Source organism: Paroedura picta, chromosome 13 (genome assembly GCF_049243985.1).
Source record: "Paroedura picta isolate Pp20150507F chromosome 13, Ppicta_v3.0, whole genome shotgun sequence".
NCBI lineage: Eukaryota > Metazoa > Chordata > Lepidosauria > Squamata > Gekkonidae > Paroedura > Paroedura picta.
The window spans coordinates 2,639,354-2,664,310 of record NC_135381.1 but is presented as its reverse complement, the minus strand read 5'-3'; the positions used below and the strand labels follow the sequence as shown (position 1 = coordinate 2,664,310).

The following is a 24,957-nucleotide window of genomic DNA, read 5'->3' as shown; positions in this document are numbered from 1 at the left end:
CTCATACTGCTGCTGCAGCAGCAGAAACTATGGCCCTTGTCTATGCAGTCAAGACACTTCCACAGGCTGCTTCTTCTTTGTCCTGTTTCCATTTCCTTTCTCTGACCCCGCAAGCTTCTCCTGGCCCTTGAAGACCCGCTGCTGGTTCTCCTCCGGATATTCTCCTAACTCGTCAGAACTGCTAGTTTGGAACTGACTCCAGCCTGTGTGTTGTTGTGATCAAGAGTGTCAGACTCGTAAATACCCCGTTTCGAATCCTGACCTGTGTCATGGAAGTTTGCTGGGTGACCTTGGCCCAGTTGCACTCTTTTGGCCTTATCTACCTTGCAGGGTTGTTGTGGAGGAAGGGAAAGTTATGGAACAGAAGTCTTGGAATCACTTCAGCATCTGACTGATGGGCAGGGCCAGAGGGGTGGGGAGAAGATGAGTGGGAAAAGAAGAGAGTCTTTCCTCTGCATATGGCTCAGGAGACTCAAAGCAGTTTTCCTTTTACTGTACTCCTTTTAAATCTCTTTTATCGATAGACGAGATTGGAACAAGGAGAGGAAGAGGGCGGGAGCCGATGCTCACACAGAAAGCGGCCTCTGTAATTGCACCCCCCGTGCTCCCATCTGATGTTCTTCTGGGAGAAACAGGACATGGGTAATTAAACAGAAAAGAGACACTATTTCATTTGGCAAAGCTGGGTTTCACCGGGAAAGATGCACACAGAGTCCACGCTTTTTTGTCTATATGGCAAATAGCGGCTATCAAGACAAATGCAGCCAAATCAGATTCCCCAGCAGCCCCCCCTCCCCCAATTTTCTAGGCAAGTCAGGAAACCCCTTTGACAGGAAGGTGTTCGTTTTCCTGACAAGATGAGCAACGGAAAGCAAAGCCCCATTTCCTGGGCATACCCAGCGCTCCTAAATCAAGCTGAAAGTACTAAACAGCAACTGGTAGGTAATATTTCAACAAGGATAATTTAAATATCTAGGAGGAGGGGGAGTACTGATCACGATACAGTCCCCCAAGAGGACTGTAACACGCACGGGAGGGAAAATGCTCATTTGACAAAGGCTTCTACCCTCCTGGCCAAATCCTCCATGCACAATGAACAGCTAACGAGATGGCTCCCTTGTCTCTGATGCATAACACTACAACAGGGTGTGTGTGTGTGTGTGTAGTGATCTATATTTCCTACTCTTGGCTGGTTGGTGAAATGGACTCCCCTGTTAGGGTTGTGCTGCCCAACTGTGCTAAGGACTCTTTATGCATTCCACCTGCCAGGAATACCCTCTTCCCTGTCCCTTGCAAGGTCAGACATGGCTCTGAAGGTGGATCTGCGTCTCGAGGGGGCTGTCACTCCAGGGTCAAAGTCCTGCCCTCTCCTCAGCCAGGCCCTTTGGGCCAGCTGGACAGGCAAGTCTGCTACCCAGATGCTGTGAATCAAGAAGGTGTGCGGACAATCTGAAGTGTATTAATGGGGAGAGTTTGCTCTGAACTGAATGGCCCAGGTTAGACTGATCTGGTCAGATCGTTTGCTGGCAAGGGCTCATGGGAATTTTAGTCCATGGACATCTGGAGGACCACAGGTTGACTATCCCTGCCCTACAGCACAAGTGGCCAAACAGCTTACAATCTCCTTCCCTTCCTCTCCCCACAACAGACACCCTGTGAGGGAGGAGAGGCTGAGAGAGCCCCGAAATCACTGCTTTGTCAGAGCAGTTTTCTCAGTACTCTGGTGAGCCCAAGGTCACCCAGCTGGTTGCATTGGGGGGGGGGGAGCGCAGATTCAAACCCGGCTCACCAGATTAGAAGTCCGCCCTCCTAACCACTGCACCAATCAGGCTCTCAATCTATGCCCCCAATCTAGTTTATTGCCATTCAGCTGCAGGCCTCATTCTGCCACCCAGGTCTGCTGCTGTACCGCCTCGGCAGCCACTCAGTGTGCTTTTGACTTCTGCCCAAGTGGCAGCCATGAGAGCAGAAAGGGTGCAGGAATGCAGGCTCCTCTCAGAAGAGGAAGCCCAAGCAGCCGTCCACGTACCTTCATGTCCTCTAGCAAAGCCTGAGGGTCTTCGATGCCTTCCGGGATGCATTTCTTATTCTCTGGGAGGGATTCAAGTTTCTCAACGAGGGCTTTCAACCCTTTCAGTTCAAACTCGGTAAGGTGAGTCCATTTGGCCGAGACCTCTGTGGCCGGTGACCCCGTGGGCGTTTTGGGATACTCTGCTGGGGTTGACTTCACACTCTCATCCGACTCGTTGGACAAAGTCCTTTTGAGGCACCGGGTGGTGGCAGATTTCTGCTTCTTCCCCAAAATCTCCTTTCCTTCTGAATGGGTGCTGTGGGGCGAGGAGGAGCCGTCAGCTGAGGACTTGGGGATTTTATCCAAATTGTCATCCTTCTCTTCCAGGGCACGAGCATCGCACGACTCTTCGTCCATTTCTACCCAAGAATCTGATGAGAAGCTGTCTAAGCTGCGTTTCCTTGTTGCCTCTAGAGGATACAAGAAGGGGCTGGGTTAAAACCCTCCCAGAGCTGGAACTCGGACACACCTGCAAGCACAGAAGACCCCGGACCTGAAATGCCCACCACTGACTCATCAGCCTCACCTTCTCCTTTTCCCACATGCAGGAAATTCTTTTGCACTGGAGCACATTCAAACATGCGGTTCTCTGAACCGTCTGTAACGGGAGTACATGCAGGTTGGCTCTTTATTGGACATCACTGGCAGGAGCCAGTAGGCGTGGCTGCCCCCTCCCCGCTCTGAACAAACACTACAAGGGAATCCCCCGCTTACCAATTAACATTGACTCTCTCAGGTACTCTTTGCTGAAGTGGGAGCGCCGCGTCAGGCAAGACACGTATCTCTCCAGGACATACCAGCACATCTCATAGTAGAACGGGTAGCGGAACTTGGCCTGCACCTGGAAGAGAGGCGGGAAGGCATGAGCCCACCTAGGGGGAGGCAGGGAAGTTTGCAGCTCTCTGAGATGGTTATCAGCACTTGGTTGGGAGCACAAGCAGCCTTTGCTGGAGCGGGAAAAGGAGAAGAAGGGGGGGGGGAACCAAGGGAGGCCGGATGCCTTTTGCATGTGAAACGAGCCGCTCTGCCTTTCTTCCACCAGAGCATCGTTTCGTGGTTCGCTAATCTTGCACCCTCCTGAGGCGGTAAAAGGAATGGATAAAAAACGAGGGGTGGAATTTCTTGCAATGGCTTCTGTGCCCCTCCCATCCGTCTAGTGTAGGTGAAAACAGGGCGTGGTTGCATCTCTTATGATCCAGGAGATCCATGTTAAAGAGCAAGCAAGAGTGCTTTCAACATTTTCAAGGCGCTGCATTTTGTGCACGCACACCAGAACAGGTGAAGACCCACTAAAGGAGGGGAGAGGCATTTTAGGCATTTGTGATGTCGCTTGCAATGTCTGGGTCTGTGAAAAAGGGGGGCTGAGCGCTCACTCACCACAATGTGTATTTCAAACTTACCCTGTGCTGTGACATTATTATGCTGAGCCCCCTCCCCACCCCAGCAGTGGAAGACACTCATGGAGTGGAGGGTGGGAACAGCATAATGAGGGTGGGACATTTGGTATGGAGTGATATTACACGTGACAGAAGGGAGGCAGGGCTGTCATTTTCAGTGGCAACCCTGAGTTGTTGTTGTTGTTATTGTTATTGTTTGTTAGTCTAAGTAGTTCTGCCAGAAAGAGAAAAAACTGATGACAAACATCCCTAGCCTCTAGAAGTCAGCAGTTCCACATGAGACCACTAAAGAGAAGAAACATTAACAAATGTTAATTCCCCCCTTTTTAGGTTGTTTTGAGAGCCTTCTCTAAGTAGAAAATAAGCTAGCTGCAGAGGGAATGCATTTTTAAAAACATCTGTGTCTTGAGGAGACAAAATTTCCATTTCTTTCTCAATTTGTTTCATTCCTACAGCAGCAAAAAGAAAAAAAAAACCTAACATATGTTATGCCAATAAAATGGGTCACCGTGTTGGTCTGAAGTAGCGCAACAAAAATAGAGTCCAAAGGGACCTTTAAGACCAACAAAGATTTATCCAAGGCGTGAGCTTTCGAGTGCACACATGCATACACTTGAAAGCTCATCCCTTGAATAAATCTTTGTTGGTCTTAATGGTGCCTTTGGACTTTATGTTATGCCAATAGAGTTATTGTGTATGTAACTAACATACATCACGAGTATGAATTCACTGCTCAGTTCTTATATTCAGCATCTTAAAAGGCAGTTTTGTCTCTCACGTGGGCTCAAGTCCAATTCCTGCCACGGACTCCCCACAAGGTCTCAGACACGTCCGTCGCTCAACCTCAATTCCCAGTCTGTAATCTGGTGAATGTGTATCGATATAACTTCTTTACAATAGCTCTGTCTCTCATTTCCCCAACAACGGGCTCAAAGCAGCTTATGATTGGTTTAATTTTTAAAAAATCTCCAAACACCCAGAAATGTAAAACCAAAAGTATCCATCCAATGACCCCCAATCCTAACTCAAACTCCAGGAAAAGCCCCCCAGCAAACCCACAGCAGGACACCTCCTCTTGAATGCTGGCAGAGAGACAACCCTCCTTATCTCCTTTGGCAATTCACTGGACAAGGTAGATACGACAGCAAAACACATTTCCCCTGGACCGGAGGTCCTGCTGCACTAGAACTCAGGTGGGTTGGGGGTCCTGTGCCTCGGGAACCGGGGAGAAGCACAACAGCTGGGAAAGGCACCAGGACTGCACCTGTGTCTTCCTCGGTAGCTATTTTATGCTCTCCCATCCAGTGAAGTAGATTTCACCGGCTTCTATGAGGAATCCAGCCCTTGCTAGAAACCACAGAAGGACTTCAAGGAAGAAGGGAGGGGGAATCTGCGCTAATGCCGTAATGACTACAAAGCACTTGGTGTTTTAGATGTGCCAGATAAGCAATAAGCAGCAATCATAACAGGCGGAAGAATTAATAAGCAGGCCGTCCCAACATCTGAAACTGTGTATCTCCCCTTCCTGTGCTCAAGCAGCCTACCTACCATGATAGAAACCTTTGTCTCTGAGTACCGGTTGCCGGGAGGGATGGGGGATTGTTGTCTTTGTGTCTTGCCTAGATGCAGTTCGACAAGGCTGCCTTTCCTTTCCAAGAGCCAAAGCAGCTAACATTTCTTCCTCCTCATTTGACTACAGTGTGGTAAGTCACATGTGTGTTGGGAAGCAAAGGCGATGGAGGGGGTAGCTGTGGGATGGGCAGTGTGTGTGTGTGTGTGTGTAGGTTGCCGGCCTCCTACAACCACCACTCTAGGAGCACTGCCTCACCATGGAGTCGGTCCTGGTGTGGCTTGTAAGCTTCTGGCTGACTACTGCGGAATAGGGGATGCTGGAATAGACAGGCCTTGGTGCTGATGCAGCTGAGCAGTTTTAATGTTCTCATGAGCCAGGTTCAGCCCCAAGAGTCAGCTATTTCACTCAGCTTCTGGTGGGCTTGCCGAATTTAAGCAAGGTACCATTAAAACTCAGTTTGGTTTGAACGGAAGGTAAATCTCAGCATGTGAGTCTCAAAGAGCGTTTTGAAAAGGCAAAGGACCACTGCCAGTCTACCCCTGGAAAAGAACTTCAGGGATACACAAAAAGCTAACAGTAATAGTTAGAAAAGCATTTCCAGTGAGGTCTATGCAGCTCATACAACCAATGATTCACATCTGGGGTTTTAAACTGCCAGAGAATTCTTAGCTTTCAGTTACACGCCAAAAATCTCATGACTGTTACAAGGGAAATCAGCCTTGCTAAAATAGCTACATTAATAAAAGGAACTCAAATTATTTTATTTTTAAAAATTCATTTTTGTCCCCAAGAGAGCACTGCCAGAAACAAAATTTGCAAAGAATTTGACTTACAAACAGGTAGCCGCCTTCCACCCCTCGGCCTTCAAAAGGTTTTCAGCCATATGCCTGGGGAACATTAAAGACATGGTTTGCTCAACATTGTGCTGACAGGTTCTGAGTGTCACCAAATTTAGCCGTTTAAACCAATGCTAAAAAAATGAGGAAAAAAAAAACAAGGCAATAAATGCATGCAGTGCTCCTGGTTCCACAGACCAAATTATGAGTAAGGCAATTTGAGTTCCCAATGGCCTCACCGAGGGCCCGGCCCACGGCCGGTCGCCTCCAAGCCTGTGTGGTTCAGCGGCTGGCTGCCTCTTCATACATGAGACACATGCCTAACTTGTGCTGTGCAGAGACAACAGGCACAGTTGCTGGGGCCTTTGGTGCCAACCCCACTGAATTGTTCACTGAATTGTTGTGGGATGCATACGAGAGTCCCATTCATTTAACGTAGGAAGAGCCCTGCGGGATCAGACCCCTGACCCATCTAGTCCAGCATCGAGTCTCAGACAGCGGCGGTCCAGGTGCTTGGGAGGCCCAACGACAGGGCACGGAGGCTGAGGCCTTCCCCAGATGTGGCATTCTGGCTGTGGGATCTGGAGGTCAGCTACCTCTTCCAAAGGAACGGGCCCAGGAGAAGATCCCCTTCTGCATTGTCCCCACTAAAGAAAGACCTATAGAGAGAGATTTCTATTTGCGATTAAGGGCAGCGTAAAAGCTTTTGAAAGCATTATGAGAGGCGTGCTCAGAAAAAGCCACTTGCTTGCAGGAATCGGGAATCAATACAGCAAGAAAGGTTAATAGAAGCTGTTTCTTCCACAAATAAGTCTAATGGGGAAATGGAACAGGTGGGTCAGGGGAAAACTCTTATGGGCTAGTTACTTTTGAGGACTTAATTGCAGTGCTTGTGTGTGGCAATGTCCTTTGCATTTCAAGAAAGGCAGAAGGGAGGCAGTGTGGGTGAAGGGGTCACAAGTTGCTAGCTCCCCTGGATTCAAATCCTTGCGCTCTGTGAACTCAATGGGTGCAGCTTCCATTTTCCATCTGTAAAAGGGAAGAATGAGCGACCTGCCTCATAGGGTTGAAGAAAAAACACACACCTTTGTCCCCTGAAAGCTCCAGAAAACTAAATACTGGGGCTTCCAAAATGACTGATGCACTCTTGGTTGATTAACCACTTGCCTTCCGACAGATCTGGACCAACTGACCTATTTGAATACGTACCACTGTTACAAAATCCTCCCTCTTCATACCTTTATGGCAGGAGGGTGAGATAACGTAACTTCAGGGATTCACCAGGGATTCAAAACAAAAATCCCAAACCAAAAGCAAATAAAAATTGCAAGTCTTTAACTCCCACACAGATGTAAAATTTGCCCTCGGTGATTGAACCTGGCCACCAATCAATGACAAATGTAACTGCTTGGCCCACTGAAACAATTAAAAGGGGCCGCTTCGATAAACAGTAGCAGAAAACTGATACTGCCCTGTTTATTTCAATGGTGTACCATTGTAATGGGGCAGGGGTAGTCAAACTGCGGCCCTCCAGATGTCCATGGACTACAATTCCCAGAAGCCCCTGCCAGCATTTGCTGGCAGGGGCTTCTGGGAATTGTAGTTCATGGACATCTGGAGGGCCGCAGTTTGACTACCCCTGTAATGGGGCAACACCAGAGTCAAAGCCTTTTAAGCATTTATCAGCAGCAATGAGTGGGAGGTGGTATTTTCCACCAGCAGGAAGAAGGAATGCTCCTCCAGAACCTACAAAAAGGGCTGGAGATCACTGAAGGGTGAGCACTAATCTATAGTCTGGGAAATTAGTGGCAGAGATGCCAGCTTCCAGGTGGGTCTTGGAGATCCCCTGAAATCTCTACCACCAAACTACAGAGATCAGTTTCCCTGGAGAAAATGGATCTCTTGGAGGGGGGGCTCTCTGGCATTGTACCCCGCAGATCTCCCTGTCCCCCTCATGTTCCATCCCCAATTTCCCAGGAGTTTCTTAGCCTGGATATGGCAACTCTACCTCTCCCCCCCATCCTCCCCCAGTTTCCAGGGCGGGGGGGGGGACCTGTCAAACCAGGTGATGCTGAGTTATCCTTGCCCCACCCCCATTCCAAAGGAGATCAGCACAGTCAAACTCGGGAGGGAAGAGTGAAAGACAAGAATTTTGTGCATCAGGATCTCTGTATATTCTGGGTATCTTGAGGCAAAAATGGCCTTCTGTTGGCTGCAGAGGAAAGTACACGCAGTAATGGGTTTAAACTTCAAGTACAACGATATAGGCTAGGTATCAGGAAAAAAAAATCACAGTCAGAGTAGTTCAGCAGTGGAATAGGCTGCCTAAGGAGGTGGTGAGCTCCCCCTCACTGGCAGTCTTCAAGCAAAGGTTGGATACACACTTTTCTTGGATGCTTTAGGATGCTTTGGGCTGATCCTGCGTTGAGCAGGGGATTGGACTAGTTGGCCTGTATGGCCCCTTCCAACTCTATGATTCTATGATTCTATTTAGGAAATGAAATAATCACCGAAGCAAAATGTCCAGGACCACACCATTTTAGTATTCCAATATATCCTCTACCAAAGGGGTAAAATGTTCCCCAGAAGAGGCATAGACAAGATGATTTAATGGATGCTTTCCCGCCCGTAAGTTCTGTGATCAATAATTTACAACCTGCCGAAGTTTTTCTAAATTATTTCTCAACAGCAAGGCAAAGGAAATAGCCTCACCACGGAAGGGGGAGCTTCCAGAGTTCAAAGAGAAATTTTTTTCAAGCTAGCAAAGTCACTTTTACAAAAAATTATACCACTTTTAAAAAAATCTCTCTTGCATTTGTAAAGTAATTCACCCTGGTGCTTTTTTTATTTGCCGCAGGCTTGCAAATAACCACTTGGGTTGGTTGTCTAGTATAATTTAAAATCATATTCAGGGGAGCAGGCAGGAAAGCTTTACAGAAGACCGCTCTCCCCCCCACTCCCCTCTTCTTCCAGCCACAAATGAATGACATAATCAAACAAAGAGAGTTAGAATCATAGAGTTGGAAGGGACCTCCTGGGTCATCTAGTCCAACCCCCTGCACTTTGCAGAACACTCACAACCCTCTCGCTCATCCACTGTCACCTGCCACCCCCTTGAACCTTCTCACAATTGTCAAATGGTTAAGACAGGGATCCCCAATATGGTATCCACTAACACCATTCCCCGTGCCCCCCCCAACCATTTTTGGAAAGTGGGAAAGGCCAGGTATGGCCTTTTGTTTGGCAGGGTTTCTGACTTGCATTAGTAGCAACCGCCACCACAGCACAGGAATCTTTACTGTGTGACTGAAGGGCAGCTATGGCAGCCATTTTGTGGGTGACTCCGCCTCCTGTGGCAGCCATTTTGTGGATACATCCAACCCCCTCTTTTGGAATCCAAAGGGCCCATAGGCTCATAAAGAGGGTCAATACGGAGCATTCTTGCAAACAATACTGGCCTTATACCAATTTAATTCCCCAAAGGAGCGCTCTAGATTGTTGAAGGGGCCGAGACTTCTCTCTGGTGAGATTCCTCAACAGAACAATCGCCTCTCCAAGACATCCTGGGAATAGTGTGATTACGCAATCAGTTTCAACAATGCCGCGAATTGCATTGGGAGATGCAGGAGAAACTAATAAAAATGGTCTGCTTAGGCCAAGCTTCTGTGCCTGGTCGTCCTGGGGAGTCAGCCCCTTACCAAGCAGCCAGGCAGGGAAGAAGTTTATTTGTTAAGCTGATTTTGATGGTGGCTGGTGAATTCACACACAGTGCAACTTTCTGAGTGCTGGTTTTAATGTTTAATTATTGCTGATTTTAGTGATTGGTCTGTTAAGGCATTTTAATGCTGCTGGTCTGCTTCACTGCTGTTTCACTGCAGGCTTAATACTGATTTTTTTTTACTGCTACAGTTGTTTTAATTAGAGAAGGGAAGCCATGCCTGTAGCTACTACACTGAGAGTATTCAGAATCAATATTTAATTTTTTCCCTCTTAGTTATATGTAGTTAGTTGGCCTGGTAATAAATACGCTGGATTAGTCCCTTCTTTGCAAGACTATTTAAAATGGGTTCAAACTAAGAATTGTCGTTAATTATATTTAAAGGAAATATTCTGGGAATGGCTCTTGCTAATGAGCCATTATGTAAAAACTGGGAATTAATTTTGAGGGTAAATATTCAGAAATAGGACTAATTTTGAGTTTCTTGGAGGGGGGGGGAGTATGCTGTTGGCAACCAAGATCGCATATGATGGAACTAAACAAGCCAGACCAACAAGCGAGAACTCCCATGCCACAAACTAAGCGGACAAGGGCTTATCCCAACCACGCCTCAGAAGCAACTCCCAACACAAACCAGAATACTTTCACTCCTTCAAACGGATTCACTCACAGAGTGTCCCAAGGGAATGAGTCAGGAAATTTTCTATGTTCCTGTGGTGCCAGCCAGATGCTCCGAGAAACTCACAAGCAGCGGGTAAAAGCAACAGCTATCTTGTGTCTGTCCGCCGCATTTCACAGATATGCTTCCTGTGACCACAGAGGTTCCATTTTGCTGTCGGGTCTAATAAGTGCATGGATAGACTTTTATCTTCCGGGAATCCAGAATAGGAAATACTTCAGGCGCTCATGGAAATTGCGGTCCATGAGCATCTGGAGGGCAACAGTTTGGCCACCCCTGGTCCAGAGTATGTCAAAGGCACATGCTCTGGTGCCTCACATGCATTATCTTCAGCAGTCTCTAAAATAATCCTATAAAGTAGCTCAGTATGACCATCCCAATATTGTAGACACTGGCTCACCTAACGCCCTCTAGTGAGTTTGTGGCAGAAATGAGCAGCTCAAAGGTCGTATTCCCTGCCAGCTCTCTCGGTCCTCTTCCAAAACCACACCCTTAGGGACACTAGGAAATTAATCTAGATTGTAGACACAAGAAAAAGCACCAAGGCTGCTTCACCAGACTGCAATTCAGTATTACAGTCCTGGCCGTGGATTAATCAGGATCGAAGCGCCCAGGCGATACCAGGCAGCGTCTAGCATTTAAAGCAAAACCAGGGAACGGCCCCCAAACACGGGCTGATTAAGCTGTGCAGAGCTGACTCAAGCGCTGAGTCTCCTGTGAAACAAGCAGCCGCTGAACCAGGTGGAGAGACGCGGCGTCTCCTCCGTTACGTCCTCTGTCTGAGCCTGACAATAATTGCTTTGTGAATCCCGTCGTGACATTTCCGTCTGCCAGCCGCACAATGGAAAGATCAATACTCACGAGGAAGCCATCTACAGAGTGTCATGCTAAATGGAGGGGGGGTTCTTGCAGGGAGCTCAACTGCTTGCTTGCGATATTTTGGATGAAAATGAAATGTCGGGATGTGAATCCAAATTCCCTGGACGCATTTCTACCTTGGCAGCCCGCTTTCTGTACTACACCACACGGTTTGAGGATTTATCTGAGTTTTGATTTTCGCTGTTCTCTAGAGTTCTAGTGTAATCTTTGTTAGAGGACCTTGCTGTCTGAACTATTTAAAAAAAAAGAATTAATTCACCTTGAGTTTCAGTGAGAAAGGCGGGTGAAAAATATGGTTAATACGTTTAAAACAACATAACTTTTACTGACGAGGGGCACTCATTGCAATGGGCTTGACTACTAAGTAAATTGGCTTAGAGTCACAGCTGCATGGCCTCTGTGGGGCCCTTGTAGGCAGTTTATCAGTGTGTATGTGGGGTGGGGGGGGATACACACGCCAATTCTGCACCATACATGTAAATAACACAAATCAACTGCATTTGCAAAGTCCAGTAGCACCTTAAATGATTAACCCAAAATTTGTGGCAGGGTGTGTGAGCTTCGATGAGTCGCTGCACACTTCTTAAAGAGAGCTGTGACTAACGAAAGTGCCAACCCCGCCACAAATTTTGTTAGTCCTGAAGGTGCTGCTGGACTCTGGCTCTTTCCCGCTGCGACAGACAAACCGACGTAGCCACCCACCTTGTTCCCCACCTTGTACCGTTTCCCTGCTTTTGCATAATTTTGTGCGTGTTTGCCTCTCTTAGTGGCAGAGGAGCTATGGGGAGAGCTGTACACCCTCCCTCTGCCACATTTCAGTCGGTGGGCAATGCCACACAATCGGCCAGATGTTCGCAATGATAAGGGCAAGAGCCTTTTACAACACTGAAACCCGCGACTCTCGGAAAGCGGCATCCTGCAACTCACACCACTGCCTGTGCGCTTGCTAAGGCACCTGCGAGAATCACGTTTTGCATGCATTACCACCACTACTGCTATTTAACTGGCACTTAACACGAGCAATGAGCACTACAGCATAACCTCTCAACCTTTTCTGATCTCAGAGGACCGGAAGTCCTAGCCCTCAGGGATCATGGGGCTCACTCACAATAAAGCACTTTTTAACATTCTCGCCCGCCCACTCATATAAGACCTACAAAACTCTCTCGTTTTAGAAGAAAAATTCCCCCCACGCACGCACACACTTCCAAGGCTACCTTTATAGCCAGGAGTACTAAAAACTCGCCTTTTTTCCCTTCTAATAACGAATGCTTTGATTCCCAGGTAGCCAAGTTCCTCACCAGGTACTACTGACTTAGAGCACAGACAGATTTGATGGTAGCTGCGGCTGCTTCAGTAACGAGAATCATTTCTGTCAGACCTTAGCACATGCTGCTGTCAAAACCATCTTGGGTAAGGAAAAGATGTGACCAGCTAATAATGCAAATGGAGCATTTTCCTCTCCTCTTACCGGTTTGTAACTCCCCCTCCCCCTTTTTGGCCCTGGCCTAGTAGAATACTCTATTGATTGAAATGAGAGCTCTGCGGGAATGAAGGGCCTGCTGACCAGAGCTACTCCATAAGGCCTATGGCTGAGGCCAGATTTTTGGCATCTGATCTCACTGACCTCTTTGCCTGCACCTGCCAAACTAAACTACTTGGGGAGTTTCGATTCTACGCCCCCCAATCCCATGACAGATTTGATGGGCAACATTAGAGTTCAATTTGTTGGACATTTTAATTCGATTTAGAGTTTGTTTTTTGTAGTTTGGAATTTATGTGATCCTAATTATGCTGTAATCCGCCCTGAATCTGGGGAGATAGGGAGGAATAAAAGTTAAATAAATTTGTAAAAAGAATAACTTGATCAATGCAAAAAAAACCCTTAAGAAAGATAAAAACTCAGAGCAGACAAAACTGAAGTGAGCCCAGCTATTGTGTCATGTAGTTCCTGTGATTGGGAGGGGGGAGTAATCTTAATACCTCTCTTATATAGGTCCCTGTTCTTCTAATCACTCAGACTGGAAACTGGAGACAAGAGACAGCACACTGAGCAAGGCCACCCACCCAATTTTAATGCTGTGAACCGCCTTGAGCAGATTAGACCGGGAGAAAGTGGTCTATAAATATAATTATAAACAAAATAAATAAAAGGGGTCCATGGGGAGGTGAGACGTGCTTTTCCTTTTCTAGATTCCTGTTCTTGATCCTCTGGATCATGCTGGCTCCCTACTGTGGTGCTGCGAGGTTTTCTTGGAAACTGTGAAGGAAATACACCTACCTTTTGGGTCAAGCAACATGATATCGTTTGGGCTCTGCCAACCAGGTACAAGCCATGCAAAAGGGCTCAGAAAGCTGCAAGCAGCTCCCACGCTGTACACAACCCCATAGTGTGGGTCTCAAGTTCCAGACACTTGCCCTGGCTGTCCTCAACAGCAGGGGTAGTCAACCTGTGGTCCTCCAGATGTTCATGGACTACAATTCCCATGAGCCCTTGCCAGTGTTTGACTACCCCTGCTCAACAGCACAACTTGTGCCTTTGAACAGCACTTGCAGCACTCAGAAATGGTCTTTTAGCCTCTTTCCACGCCCCCATGGAACTTCCTGTTTGAAATGAGGTGTTATTTCGTGGGAGGACAAAGCCATAACGTGCTTGAGCATCCTTACCTTTGTTCTGTCCTCAATCTCATAGATGCGGAGCTGCATGGGGACATTAAAGCTGTGCAGGATGTTTCCACCAAACACCAGGGAATCTACCGGCGTGTAGACGGCATGTATCCACCCTAGAAGCATTGGGGAGTGGGAGAAAAAGAAACATATTTCCTGGGGAAATTGCCTTGGGGGCGGGGAACAAACAAACAAAACAGGCTGGCTTTTTTGAGGGGGGAACTGGTGAAAAGAAAACCCAACCGAAACAACATTTCAGAGGAAGCAAAATCAGAGGCTTAATCCAACAAACCGACCGGCAGTTCAAATTTCGATGCAATCTGATGCCGTTACACAAATGCGCATAACTGCGCAAAGGTCACACACTAAATGGATGGCGGGGTTGGAAAGGGTCCCTCAGAAGCAAGTAATATTATTTTGACATTTTACAGTCTATCTTTATTCCCAAGAGCTCTGGGCAGCATATATGGGGGAAGAAAGTGGCATGAATTGTGCAGACGAGGAATTCTCAGGCAAACCTGATCCCTTCCCTGGGACACAGCTAGAAAATCCAAACTCCTCAAATTTCCCCGTAAACTGCAGCTTGGCATTTTGTCCAAGTCACAAACTATGGTTTACTCTCTGCCGTTCAAGTCAGTATTAAGTTTAGTTTTGGAATCCTAGTTTGGTGGCTAGAGAACCACCATTCAGGCAAACTGTTTTCACACAGTGTGTGTGTGTGTGTGTTTATCCATGGCAGAGTTTGGATTCCAAAACCTAGCTCTGTTCTATGTAACGCTGCCTTTCTGAAGACTCAGTTGCAGTCTTTGTGTTACCTGAAGGAATGAAGAAAGTGTGCCCCTGTTTCAGCTCAATTCTTTGGCATCGTTCCACCCTGTCGCCCAGAAATATATCGCTTTGCTTCCCGGAGAGAACCCACTCCTCATAGAGTTCTAGGTTCTGCAGCGTGGGAGGGATCAACCAGAAGATCTAGGAAGAAAAGAAAAGGGAGGGAGGAAGTCCTGCAGAATCAAAATAGCATCAGGGTTTCTGACCATTACCTGCGTGGGAACATGAAGCTGCCTAATTAGACCCTTGGCCCATCAAAGTCAGTACTGTCTACTCCAGGGGAAGTTAAACCAGAGACCTTGGAGTAACCAGGGGTAGTCAAACTGTGGCCCTCCAAATGTCCATGAACTACAATTCCCATGAGCCCCTGCCAGCATTTGCTGGGAATCTACCCCTGGTCTAAAGCACTCCCCCAGGGAATCGAAAAGAACATGCCGTCAAGTCGCAACTGACTCATGGCGGACCCTTCTGCAGCGTTTTCCAAGGAGGAGATAAGCAGAGGTGGTTTACCATTGCCTTCTGCTGTGTGGCAAGGCCAGTCATGCCTGGTGGTCTCCCATCCAAGCACGGATTGCGGCTCCCATGTTTAAGAAGCTCTGGTTAGGTCAGGTTGTCTAGACTGCTAAGAACGTCTCATTGACTTGCAACCAACTCTTGGCCAACCTCCACCATGGAGCGTTCCAGGCAGGAGATGAGCAGCGGTGGTTGCCCATTGCCTTCCTTCAAGGAGCGACCCCTGTCTCCCTTGGTGGTCTCCCATCCAAGGACTGACGGTGGCCGACCTTGCTTAGGTCCCAAGCCCCGAAGAGCTCAGGTTAAACAGGGGTAATCAGGTCACTGTCCACCCCACAGGAAGTCACCAACCTTGTCATTACAGGAGACAGGCTGGGAAGCTGTGACTCCTGCAGTGCTGGGAGGGAGATTCCCAGCCAGGGGAATGCAGATCCCCAAACAGTCTACAGGAACTCTGGAGGGGGCCTGCAGCATTTTCTCTGCTGGCAGGGGCTCATGGGAATTGTAGTCCATGGGCATCTGGAGGACCACAGGTTGACTACCTCTAAGCTAGGGGACTGGCCACTTCTGCTGCTCCCCCTCCCCACTCCTGAGCAGGAGGTCTGTCACAGTTTCCGTGCCTGGGAGGGACAGACCCTGCACGTCTATTCCCGCCTTAAACCATGTCATCTCCCCATCCTCTTCAAACCTGCCTGTTAACGGAGGCAGTGACCTCATTTTCGATGACATCATTTCAGATGACATCATTTCCGGTGACATGTCACTTCTGGGGGGCGGGGGGCATGACCAGGGAGGCGTGGCCAGCTGGCATCACTTCCAGGAATCCTCGGATCCTGAAAAATTATTTCAGGGGCTCCTCCATGGCCAAAGGGTTGAAAAAGGCTACCCTCGAGGATGCTACACTTGGGCAGACCAGTTCTGGTGCCTCCTTCCGGTCTTTCTCCCCGCCGTCAACTGACTCAGCCGCTCTCAGGGTTCCAAGGGCAGTGAGCATGCCCGGTCGTTATCAGGCAGTTGTCCGTTGGTGCGGTTTCCTTTAATTTGCAAAGCTGCCTTTTTGCGCGCACCTGGAGAGTCCCCCAAGCATGCAGGAACCCCACGCTTATTGGTTGTAATTTCTGCTTTTGCTCCGTTCTTGACTGGCTTAAGCCACCCACTTGACTATTACCTACAGAAAATATTCTTTGATCGGAAAGCTAATCTGCCTACGGACTGTTTTATAGCTGGGTTTTCGTTTAATGGATCTGTAAAGTTAGGGATCCTGATGAGGGCTTGGATGGGAGGCCACATAGGAAGTCCTGGTCTGCTCTGCAGCAGCAGGCAATAGAGGGGGGAAAAAAATAACCTCTGCTCTTCCCTTGCCTCGGAAACCCCGCAAGGTCTCCATAAATTGGCTGTGACTCAAAAGCACGTTCCACCAGAGCTACTGTATTTTGACGCGAGGGGTTTTAATAACGCGAGCCGTTCTGAGGAAGCCCAGAGGGTCCAAGCACAGGGGCCGTTAAAAAGAAAAAGGGAAAGGAATCTTGAAAACACATTTGCTTGATACAGACGCAGAACAGCCTCTGGCTGTATCCTTATTTTAACATACCAGGCTGATTTCTGAAGATTCCGAGCCTAGGCAATTAACCAAGTTTTGTTTTATAAATCAGGGGTGAAAATGCAGAAACTATCAGGCAGCGCATGAACGCCTCTACCTCTCCTCCCTGCTCCCCTCCCCTCCTCAAAGCGTCAAGTCCACTTACCTTCCCTCCTCGGAAAACATGATACCAGACTGAAGTACCCCCGAAATCGATGTGAAAATCCGTGAAGCACCCTTTAACACTCATCAGGCAGTACCTGCAAAAAAGCACACAAGATTTTTCTGTAAAAAAATTAAATTAATTAAAGCTCCCTGAAACTGAATGTGATTTTTGCCCATATATCTGCCAAATCGCAGCTTACTTGTTAATTTTTACCTTTCGCTGCCTGTGGAAAAGACTCTGAACAACACATGTTATTAATCCGCCAGCTGGGCTCAAAAGAAAAACAATGCTAGAATTTTTTGATTGGGGCGTGGAATTAATTCGTCTCTCGAGAGGGAAAATGCCACGCTTCTGATTTAGGGCAGGAGGGATCGAAATCACAGCAGTCCACAGTCACAGATTTAAACCCTTTCTCTGCCTGCGCCTGCCAAGGTTCGCGCTGGGGACCCGAGAGACAACCGGCAGCTTTGCTTCAAGTTCTTTACAAAGGGTGTCAAGAACAAAGTTGAAAACCGTTCAGTCTGAGCCGAAACCCACGGTGGACACCCGGCTGCCAAGAGCACCGCCAGGGTGGGGGAGGGCAGAGAGAGAGAGCGCCTTGTTGGAGCAATTAGCGGCACTTGGTGCTCGCAGAGATTTCTGTGTTTGTTTTTCTTAAGGTTGCACGCTTCCTGGAATGATGGAAAGAATCCGAATGCCGAAGTACGGGAAGCTCACTCTCCCCAAGTGTTCTTTGTGAGAGTTTGAGAGCTGTCGCAGGGCGCTGCTCAGAGGCACGCAGCTCCCCCTCCGCACAGCTCTCGATCCTCCTGCCTCCATCCGTATCTAATGGCTGAATTATCGACTCTGTTCTCACGCTCACCACGGGCCCCTTCGCAAAGGAAAGGGATGCACACCACTTAACCCACTAACCTCTTTCCCTCGTTCCGGTTGGCGGCTCAGGGATCGCCGGATCCATCGCTATTTTCCGGGCTCCTCTTCCACCTTTCCCGCAGCGCTGAGGACGACGTGCCAGCAAAGAAGCGCCCCCTTCTCTCGCCTCCCAAAAAGCCTCCAACCAACGACGATGCCTCTTTTCTTCATTGCATTTCAGGTACTGGGTCTCAGCAGTATGCAGACGGCATGCAAAAGCCCCTCTAGACGATAGGCTGGGACGGACCTTACCATGTGCCTCGGGAAGGCTAGCAAATCAGAAAGTCTTTGGATACATAAGAGCCTGCTGCCTAGCAACCCCATCCAGGGCCGGGAGTTGACAGAGTAGTACGCAATGCTGTCACGAAGAAGACGGTAAATTTGCAGGCTTTGGGGAGGGGGGGTACGGAACCCACCCTCCTTGCGCCTCTCCTTGGCAAATAAAGAGCTTTCCCGTGCGCAATTACAGCTCTCGCCTGCTTTTCCTGCTCTAGGATTTCAGCGGCACTTTGAAGACGGGAGCGGAGGTTTGTTTTTCTGCTCCCCGAGGGTATTTCTGATGCTTTAAAAAAATAATCAAGGAAGAAAAAGAAAACTGCAGACAGTCTAGGAAGCTATAAGACTCTCAGGCCCCAGTTTGGAAACAAACCAGGCCTGTGCGCGGCCAGCCGAAAACTGTGGGTTTAAGCAAGAGAGATTCAGCATTTGATGGTGACCTCGACGTCCTGCTTTTCGGAATATGGGTCCTTTCACTCCTCCGTGCTTTCTGAATAATCTCTTCCGTCACCTAATATTCTGTTTCGTGTCTAAATGAGACAGAATCACGGTTTCTCAAAGGCAGCCTGACCTGCAAACTGACTTTTAACCGCGGATCGAAAGGAGAAGTTCTGCTTGAAACAAGTAATCAGCAACTAATAACCCTTTCCATAAGCTTCAAAAGTTTTCTTTTTTTAATTCAGTTACTTGTGGCAATTATTCTTTTCAGCTGCCACCAAGACAACAGAGGAGAAAAAAACCCACAAGAAGAAGTCCATTTCAGAAAGCGAACACGATTGCTTAAATCTCCTCTAGTCTGTTCGCCTGTTGTGGTCAGTGGTCAGCACCTGGACTTGCCTCATCCTGATTCGGTCACCGCAGTTATCCCGATGCACTCAGCCTTGGCTGACACCCCAAGGTCATCTTTGCGGGTCCTTTACCGGAAGATTCCAGGGATCAAACCTGGGGCCTTCCGCACGCAAGTGACGTATCCTACAGCGGAACTGCCGGCTCTCCGATTAGTCTGCGCGCCTGCATGGACCACAACGCAACAATAAACCTCATTCTGAAACAAGCCCCATCGCACTTGAAACGGAGGAAAAAGAGATCAATTGAGACACGCAAACTTTCCGATTTTAGCAAGGCTGTTTCGATAAATCCCCCACGGAAACCAAACATCCGTTCCTAAGAATGGCTGATTTCCCTCCCCCAAACCCGGAGGGATTACATCAGGATCTTAAAAAGCCTCCTGGTATTCCCTTTCTCCCAGCCAACTCTAGCCAAGTGCAGAAAGCTCATTCTGTCCGTAAATCCCCCCCCTGCGAGCGTAACGGAGAAGACTTCTCCGCTCAGCACCAGCAGCCGATGAAAGGGGCTGGGGATCTGAGGAGCTCGCCTCCGCCATGCAGTCCCTGGCGGAATGCCTTTGCGTTGACCTCTACAGCTTCCTCTTCACATAACGCTGCAGTCACATGGCTGCTCGGCACGCTGCTTCCATGCCACGGATAATCGTACACCCGTCCGTGCTCAGGAAGCGGCTCCTCTCCACCGAACGGAGGCTTCTTTTGCTGGGGGGAAGGAGCTCCAACTTTTCAAAAAGGCCTGTTTGCGCCCTGAAATGTCTGAGCGCCCATTTTGGGGAAACAGAACGGCCCCATCTCTTTCCGCTCCCAGTGGCGCTCTCTTTGCTTGGAGGGGGGGGGGAAACCCTGGATGTGAAGAATGTTAAAAGAATGTTCAGCCCTAAATGCCTGAGAAGACGGAAGGGGGAGGCGGGGCCAGAAAGGGAACTTTGGGCTCCTTGAACGGACGTGTGCAAAAAAATGAAACCCTTGGTTCGCGCAGCCCTTGAAAACACGGCTTTTGCAGTTCAACACACATCCCTTGCTCAGGTTTTTTTTAAATTAAGAGGACGTTAAGAGGACGATATGTTTTCTGAGGTTCATTCCCCCGCCCCCACTTATTTATTTAATTCAGAACATTTATTAGCCTCCTTCTTCCCTCGCAGAATTCAAGGCAGCTTAAAAAACACACATTAAAAACGTGAATAAAACACGTTTTAAAAAAAACATCAAAGGTTACATTCTATCTTTAACAACTCCAATTAGTGCTGCCGATAAATAAAAACTAAACGAGTGCCATCCCAGATAGAGCGTCCCTAAATAAAACCTTAGTAAGTTTAACCTGTGGACTGAAAATCCATTCAATGGCTGTTCTCTTTCTGATTCTTTTTCAGGAAATGTCAAAGCCAATTTGACAGGTGCCAAAGCTGCATTTAAAAAAAAAAAAAAAAAAACCTCCTCTCTCTCTCTCTCTCTCTCTCTCTCTCTCACACACACACACACACAGAAATGGTACCAGGAATTTTCTTCACTGCCATTTAGTTGATGCTGAACATGTGTGGCACTGATTTCAGCAGATTCAGGCTGCACTTCTGCCAGCTCCTTTAATTGCTGCCAAATTAGAAGCAAAGTTGGCATTTGCATACGCTCTCATACATACTGTGGAGCCAAAAAAAGGCTCTCCCAATGCAGCGCGGGTGTTATTTTCTTCCTGCGTTGTCCCTGTGGATGCGTGGGCAGAGGTTTCCTCAAATGACACCAGCCTAAGATTGTCCTTTAGCATTTTTTTAAATCTCCTAGAGAGATGCTTTGCACATTTCCTCCCACTGTGCAGAGAATTCACAGTTGCATTCATGTGCACCATGGATTTATGCACAACTACATACGACACAGTTAAGGAAATACAGAACAATGTGGAAAACAGGTTCACTTGCGCATGGGATGAACTCTATACCAGAGAGAGTAAAATAGAGGCAACTCCATACATTTTGTCAAAGTAGAAGAAAAAGAAAGGATTTCTATCTCCCACCATATGACTCCATATTGCATGTCACGTTTCAGTGGGGAAACTTGCCCTTCTTCAAAGCAGTATATCCTGAACCGCAGAAATCTAGATTTCAGACACACGGTCTCCACTTCCCAGTTATTTTCAGAACAGGCTCCACAGGTCGGCTACAGCCAAAACCAACTTCAGCTCCCAAAAATGTAACGCAGGTTCAAAAAGATGTTCAGGTCCACCAGGAAATGCTGTGATCACAGGCAGAGAGGCATAAAAGGGATGAAAGAATTGAGCCAACTTGACCACGGGCTTTACAAATCAAACTCCACACTGAAGAATAAATTACATGATGTGAACCCAGAAGAAAATCCCGAAACTGATAGCATTACACGTGGGAGGCTGTTCTGGGAGGCTGGGTAGCAAATTTGGGTTTTCCTTTGCGCAGTGCAGGAAACAGCCATGAAATAGATCCTGTTGCTCAATAATGTTATAATATTTGCAAATCACAAAAAATTCCTTGTCTCTGTGAGATAAATAAAAATGAATTAATAAACTGTTTCAGTTCTGTTTTCCCCACGGGCACTGGCTTAGGTAACTTCTCCGTTGTAGCTGCAGCTACCAATGTAGCACTAAAGCAACAGCCGAAAGGGCTCCCACGTGGCAGGTCCCCCCATCGTTACCTTGCCCAAATCCACTGACAGTGGTCTTCCCCCAATCCCGCACGCCAGGGCTATTTCGATATCGGCCTCAACCGGGGCCAGAGCCTTCTCCATCCCGGCTCTCACTTGGTGGAACGAGCTCCCAAAGGAGATCATGACATTGATGGAACTTGAACAATTCTGCAGGGACTCCAGCCATTTGGTTGACGTCGACCTGAAGAAATCACCTTCCATTGGCCCCCGAGCCTTCCTCCCATGAAAGCCACTGCTCATCTGTCCAACCCGCAGGGCTGTCGGTATGCTGTAGTTAAATTACTGGGAGGCTACAAAAGTCAGCCATGGTCATCATAGCAGGACTTCCCTTCAGCCAACTCATGAGGGAATTCGAGGAGGAAGGAAATGTTGGCAAATGTTTGTGACAGAGGGAAGTTTATCCAGCTGAGTTGGCTACACCCCCCAAAAAAGAGACTCACCCCTCCCCAAAGAAAACCCCACAGCACTAACCAAAAGCCTTAAGGGTAAAATTGTACCTCAGGAAATTGGGGGCTGCAATGACTAACATTAGTGGTTTAGGGGAGTTTATCGAGCTGAGTGGCCTGCACCCCCAAAAACAGATCCCCCCCAGGAGCCAACACAGTAATCAAAGGCCTACAGTGAATTGTGTCCCTCAGGGGGAAAAATGGGGGGGGGAGCTAACATTTGCAACTAAAGGGGGCTTATCCATCGGAGTGGCCTTTGTACCCCCTCAAAAGAAATCCCCCTCCTGCCAAAAAAACAAAGCAGCAACTAAATGCTTCAAGTGAAATGTCGCCCCCCCCCAGGAAATAGGGGGCCCCCCCAGCAACCGCTAATCTTTGTCCCTGAGGGAAGCTTATTCAGCAGAGATGCCTACAGCCCCCCCCCCAAAAAAAACATAGCAGTAACCAAGGACCTAGCAGTGGGGGCCAAACTGGCTATTTAGTGGGGGCCAAACTGACTCTTCAGATATCCATGGACTACAATCCCCATGAGCCCCTGCCAGCATGATGCTGGCAGGGGCTCATGGGGATTGTAGTCCATGGATATCTGAAGAGCCACAGTTTGGCCTCCCCAGAAAACTGGGGGGGTGGTTAACATCTGTTACTGTGGGGGGGGGCCTTCTCCAGCTGAGCTGCCTTTGCTCACTCCCAAAAATACGACCCCCAACCCCCTCCCCCAACCCCCCAATGCAGCAGCTAAATGTTGTCCCCCTCGGAAATTGTTGGGGGGGGGACGGCTAACCTTTGTCATTGAGGGGAGCTTATTCAGCTGAGTTTCCTCCCCTTCAAAAGAAAATCACTCAGCAGTAACCAAAGGCCTAAAGCAAAGAATTGGGAGGGGGGGGAGGATGGCTAATATTTGTGTCTGAGGAAGCTTATGCAGCTCAGTTGTCAACACACTCCCCAAAAAGAGACTCACAACCCCTTTAAAAGAAACAAAACAAAACACACAACACAATAACCAAAGGCCTAAAGTAAAATGGGGGAAACTGGGAGAAACAGCTAACATTTGTGACTGAGGGGCCTTTATCTAGCCAGGTTATCTACATATCCCCACAAAAAAAAGAGACTCAGCCTTCCCCCCATGAAAAACCCCACAGCAGGAACCAAAGGCCAGCCTAAAGGGCATACGGGGCCTGCCTGGCCTCTCGCCTCAGCCCCACATTCAGCTTGGAGCCCCCGCCCCCCACCCCGTGGCCCTGGAGGGAGCCCGTCACGGAAGAATAGCCGCTCCACGGCTGCTCCCACATCTGGCCACACAATTTCCCCCCTTCATTGTTTGGGAGGAGGACGCAGCTGGCCACGAAGGGGAGCCCCTCTTTGGCTGGTGGACGAGAGAAAGCATGCTTCATGCACCACAGAATTCCTGCTGGGCACATAAGAAGAGCCCAGAGATATACAGTCTGAACACACAGGTTTCCTTTAGTCAATGATGGAGCTCTTCTCAGAAGTGGGTTATCCACGGAGCACTGCTGCTGTTCCAGGGCTCCCGCAGTGCTATATGGTTAGGGGGCCGTCTCACTGGGATTGTTAGGGGGGGGTCTTCAGACTTATGCAGCTCATGGACTGCAAGAACGAAAAAAGGTGAAACACATGCTGAGTTAGTAACTGAGCATGCGCTCCGCCCATGAAGCCTGTCTGTGGACAACGACAAGCCGCATAAGTGTGAAGGTCCCCCGTAGACATTGGGGCGCTGCGCTTGTGCATCCCACAAAGGTTCAAGGAATGTTTCCAACAAAGCAAAGGCATCAGCTGCTTCCAAAGTCCCAACTGTCCCTGGGAGGGGGGCCTGCAATTACTTGCACAGCACAAGTAACAGGGCCAGTTGTGTTGTGTTAAGGCCCCCACAAACCCTTAAACTGGCTCTGGTGCTAGGGACCTTCACACTTATGCAGTTTGTGGGCTACACACATGCTCAGTGCATGCTCAGACCGTTCTTGCGGTCCACAAGCTGCATAAGTGATGAAAAGATGCAACCTCTTAAACTGCTCCTCCTGAAGGAATGGTGGGCTGCTATTATAATAATAATAATAATAATAATAATAATAATAATAATAATAATAATAATAATAATAATAATAATAATAATTCCACCACGCCAATCTAGCTATTTGCAAGATAACTGACCGCACATCACAGGAAACACTGCAGGACAGTTAGTCCTCCTTACCCAGGGCACAACTGTTCACACAACTGTAATAAATTTCACTAATAGCACACGGCTATGTTCTGAGACCCCCGTCCCACACACACACATTTTGCTGTGTGATCCTGTGTATGTTTAGTCAGACGCAAACCCTGGTTTATTCAGCAGAGCCTGCAGCCAGGAGGAGATTTTTTAGGATCGCAGCCTTCGTCTCTCGCATCCCTTTTGTGATGGAGGCAGGGGAGAGAACAGGCTGACTCAAGGTTTTTCACACTTAAAGTTAATTGTGTGCTGAAAGAGCCACCAGCTGCGCGCTGGCAACTGCTGCATACTGGCGAGCAGAATCCCGAAATGTTGCTAGCTACGCGTAGAAATGTGCAGCGCCGAGCACAGCAGGAGCCCAAAACTTCTGGCAGATGAAATGCAGCATTTAAATCTCTATTAAAATGGGAGGCTCAGGTTAGGCATTTAACCAGTGGGAAAGGACCTGGCCGAGCTATTACGGTCACTGGAGCATTCACATTGCAAGCAAAGTTGTTCCCTGTGACTGAGAAACAACGACATTAACTTAATTATAGCGATCTCGGTTAGGTAAAGCACCTATAAATGTGAAGGATTCACCGGATTAAACTTTTACCCCAGAACACCCAAATAGCAGCCAATGTTTACAGTTTTTTTTTAAAGACGCTACAACAAAAAGAATGCAAAGTCACAGCAGCT

The 24,957-nt window shown here is 48.2% G+C and overlaps 1 protein-coding gene across 3 annotated transcripts in view; it reads right to left on the bottom strand.

Annotated features, from left to right (window-relative positions):
* KDM2B (lysine demethylase 2B) overlaps positions 1–24,957 on the bottom strand; it is a 66,013-nt gene that overhangs the window by 24,473 nt on the left and 16,583 nt on the right. For 2 of the 3 annotated variants that reach the window (XM_077308071.1, XM_077308072.1), the window contains exons 7-11: positions 16,907–17,000; positions 14,636–14,789; positions 13,821–13,936; positions 2,786–2,912; positions 2,030–2,481 (exon numbers count right to left, since the gene is read on the bottom strand). In XM_077308071.1, the coding sequence (XP_077164186.1) occupies positions 2,030–2,481; positions 2,786–2,912; positions 13,821–13,936; positions 14,636–14,789; positions 16,907–17,000 (943 nt within the window). Of the gene's footprint in view, positions 1–2,029; positions 2,482–2,785; positions 2,913–13,820; positions 13,937–14,635; positions 14,790–16,906; positions 17,001–17,818; positions 19,775–24,957 lie in introns of those variants that run through there. The other variant, XM_077308074.1, reaches the window with a different exon arrangement.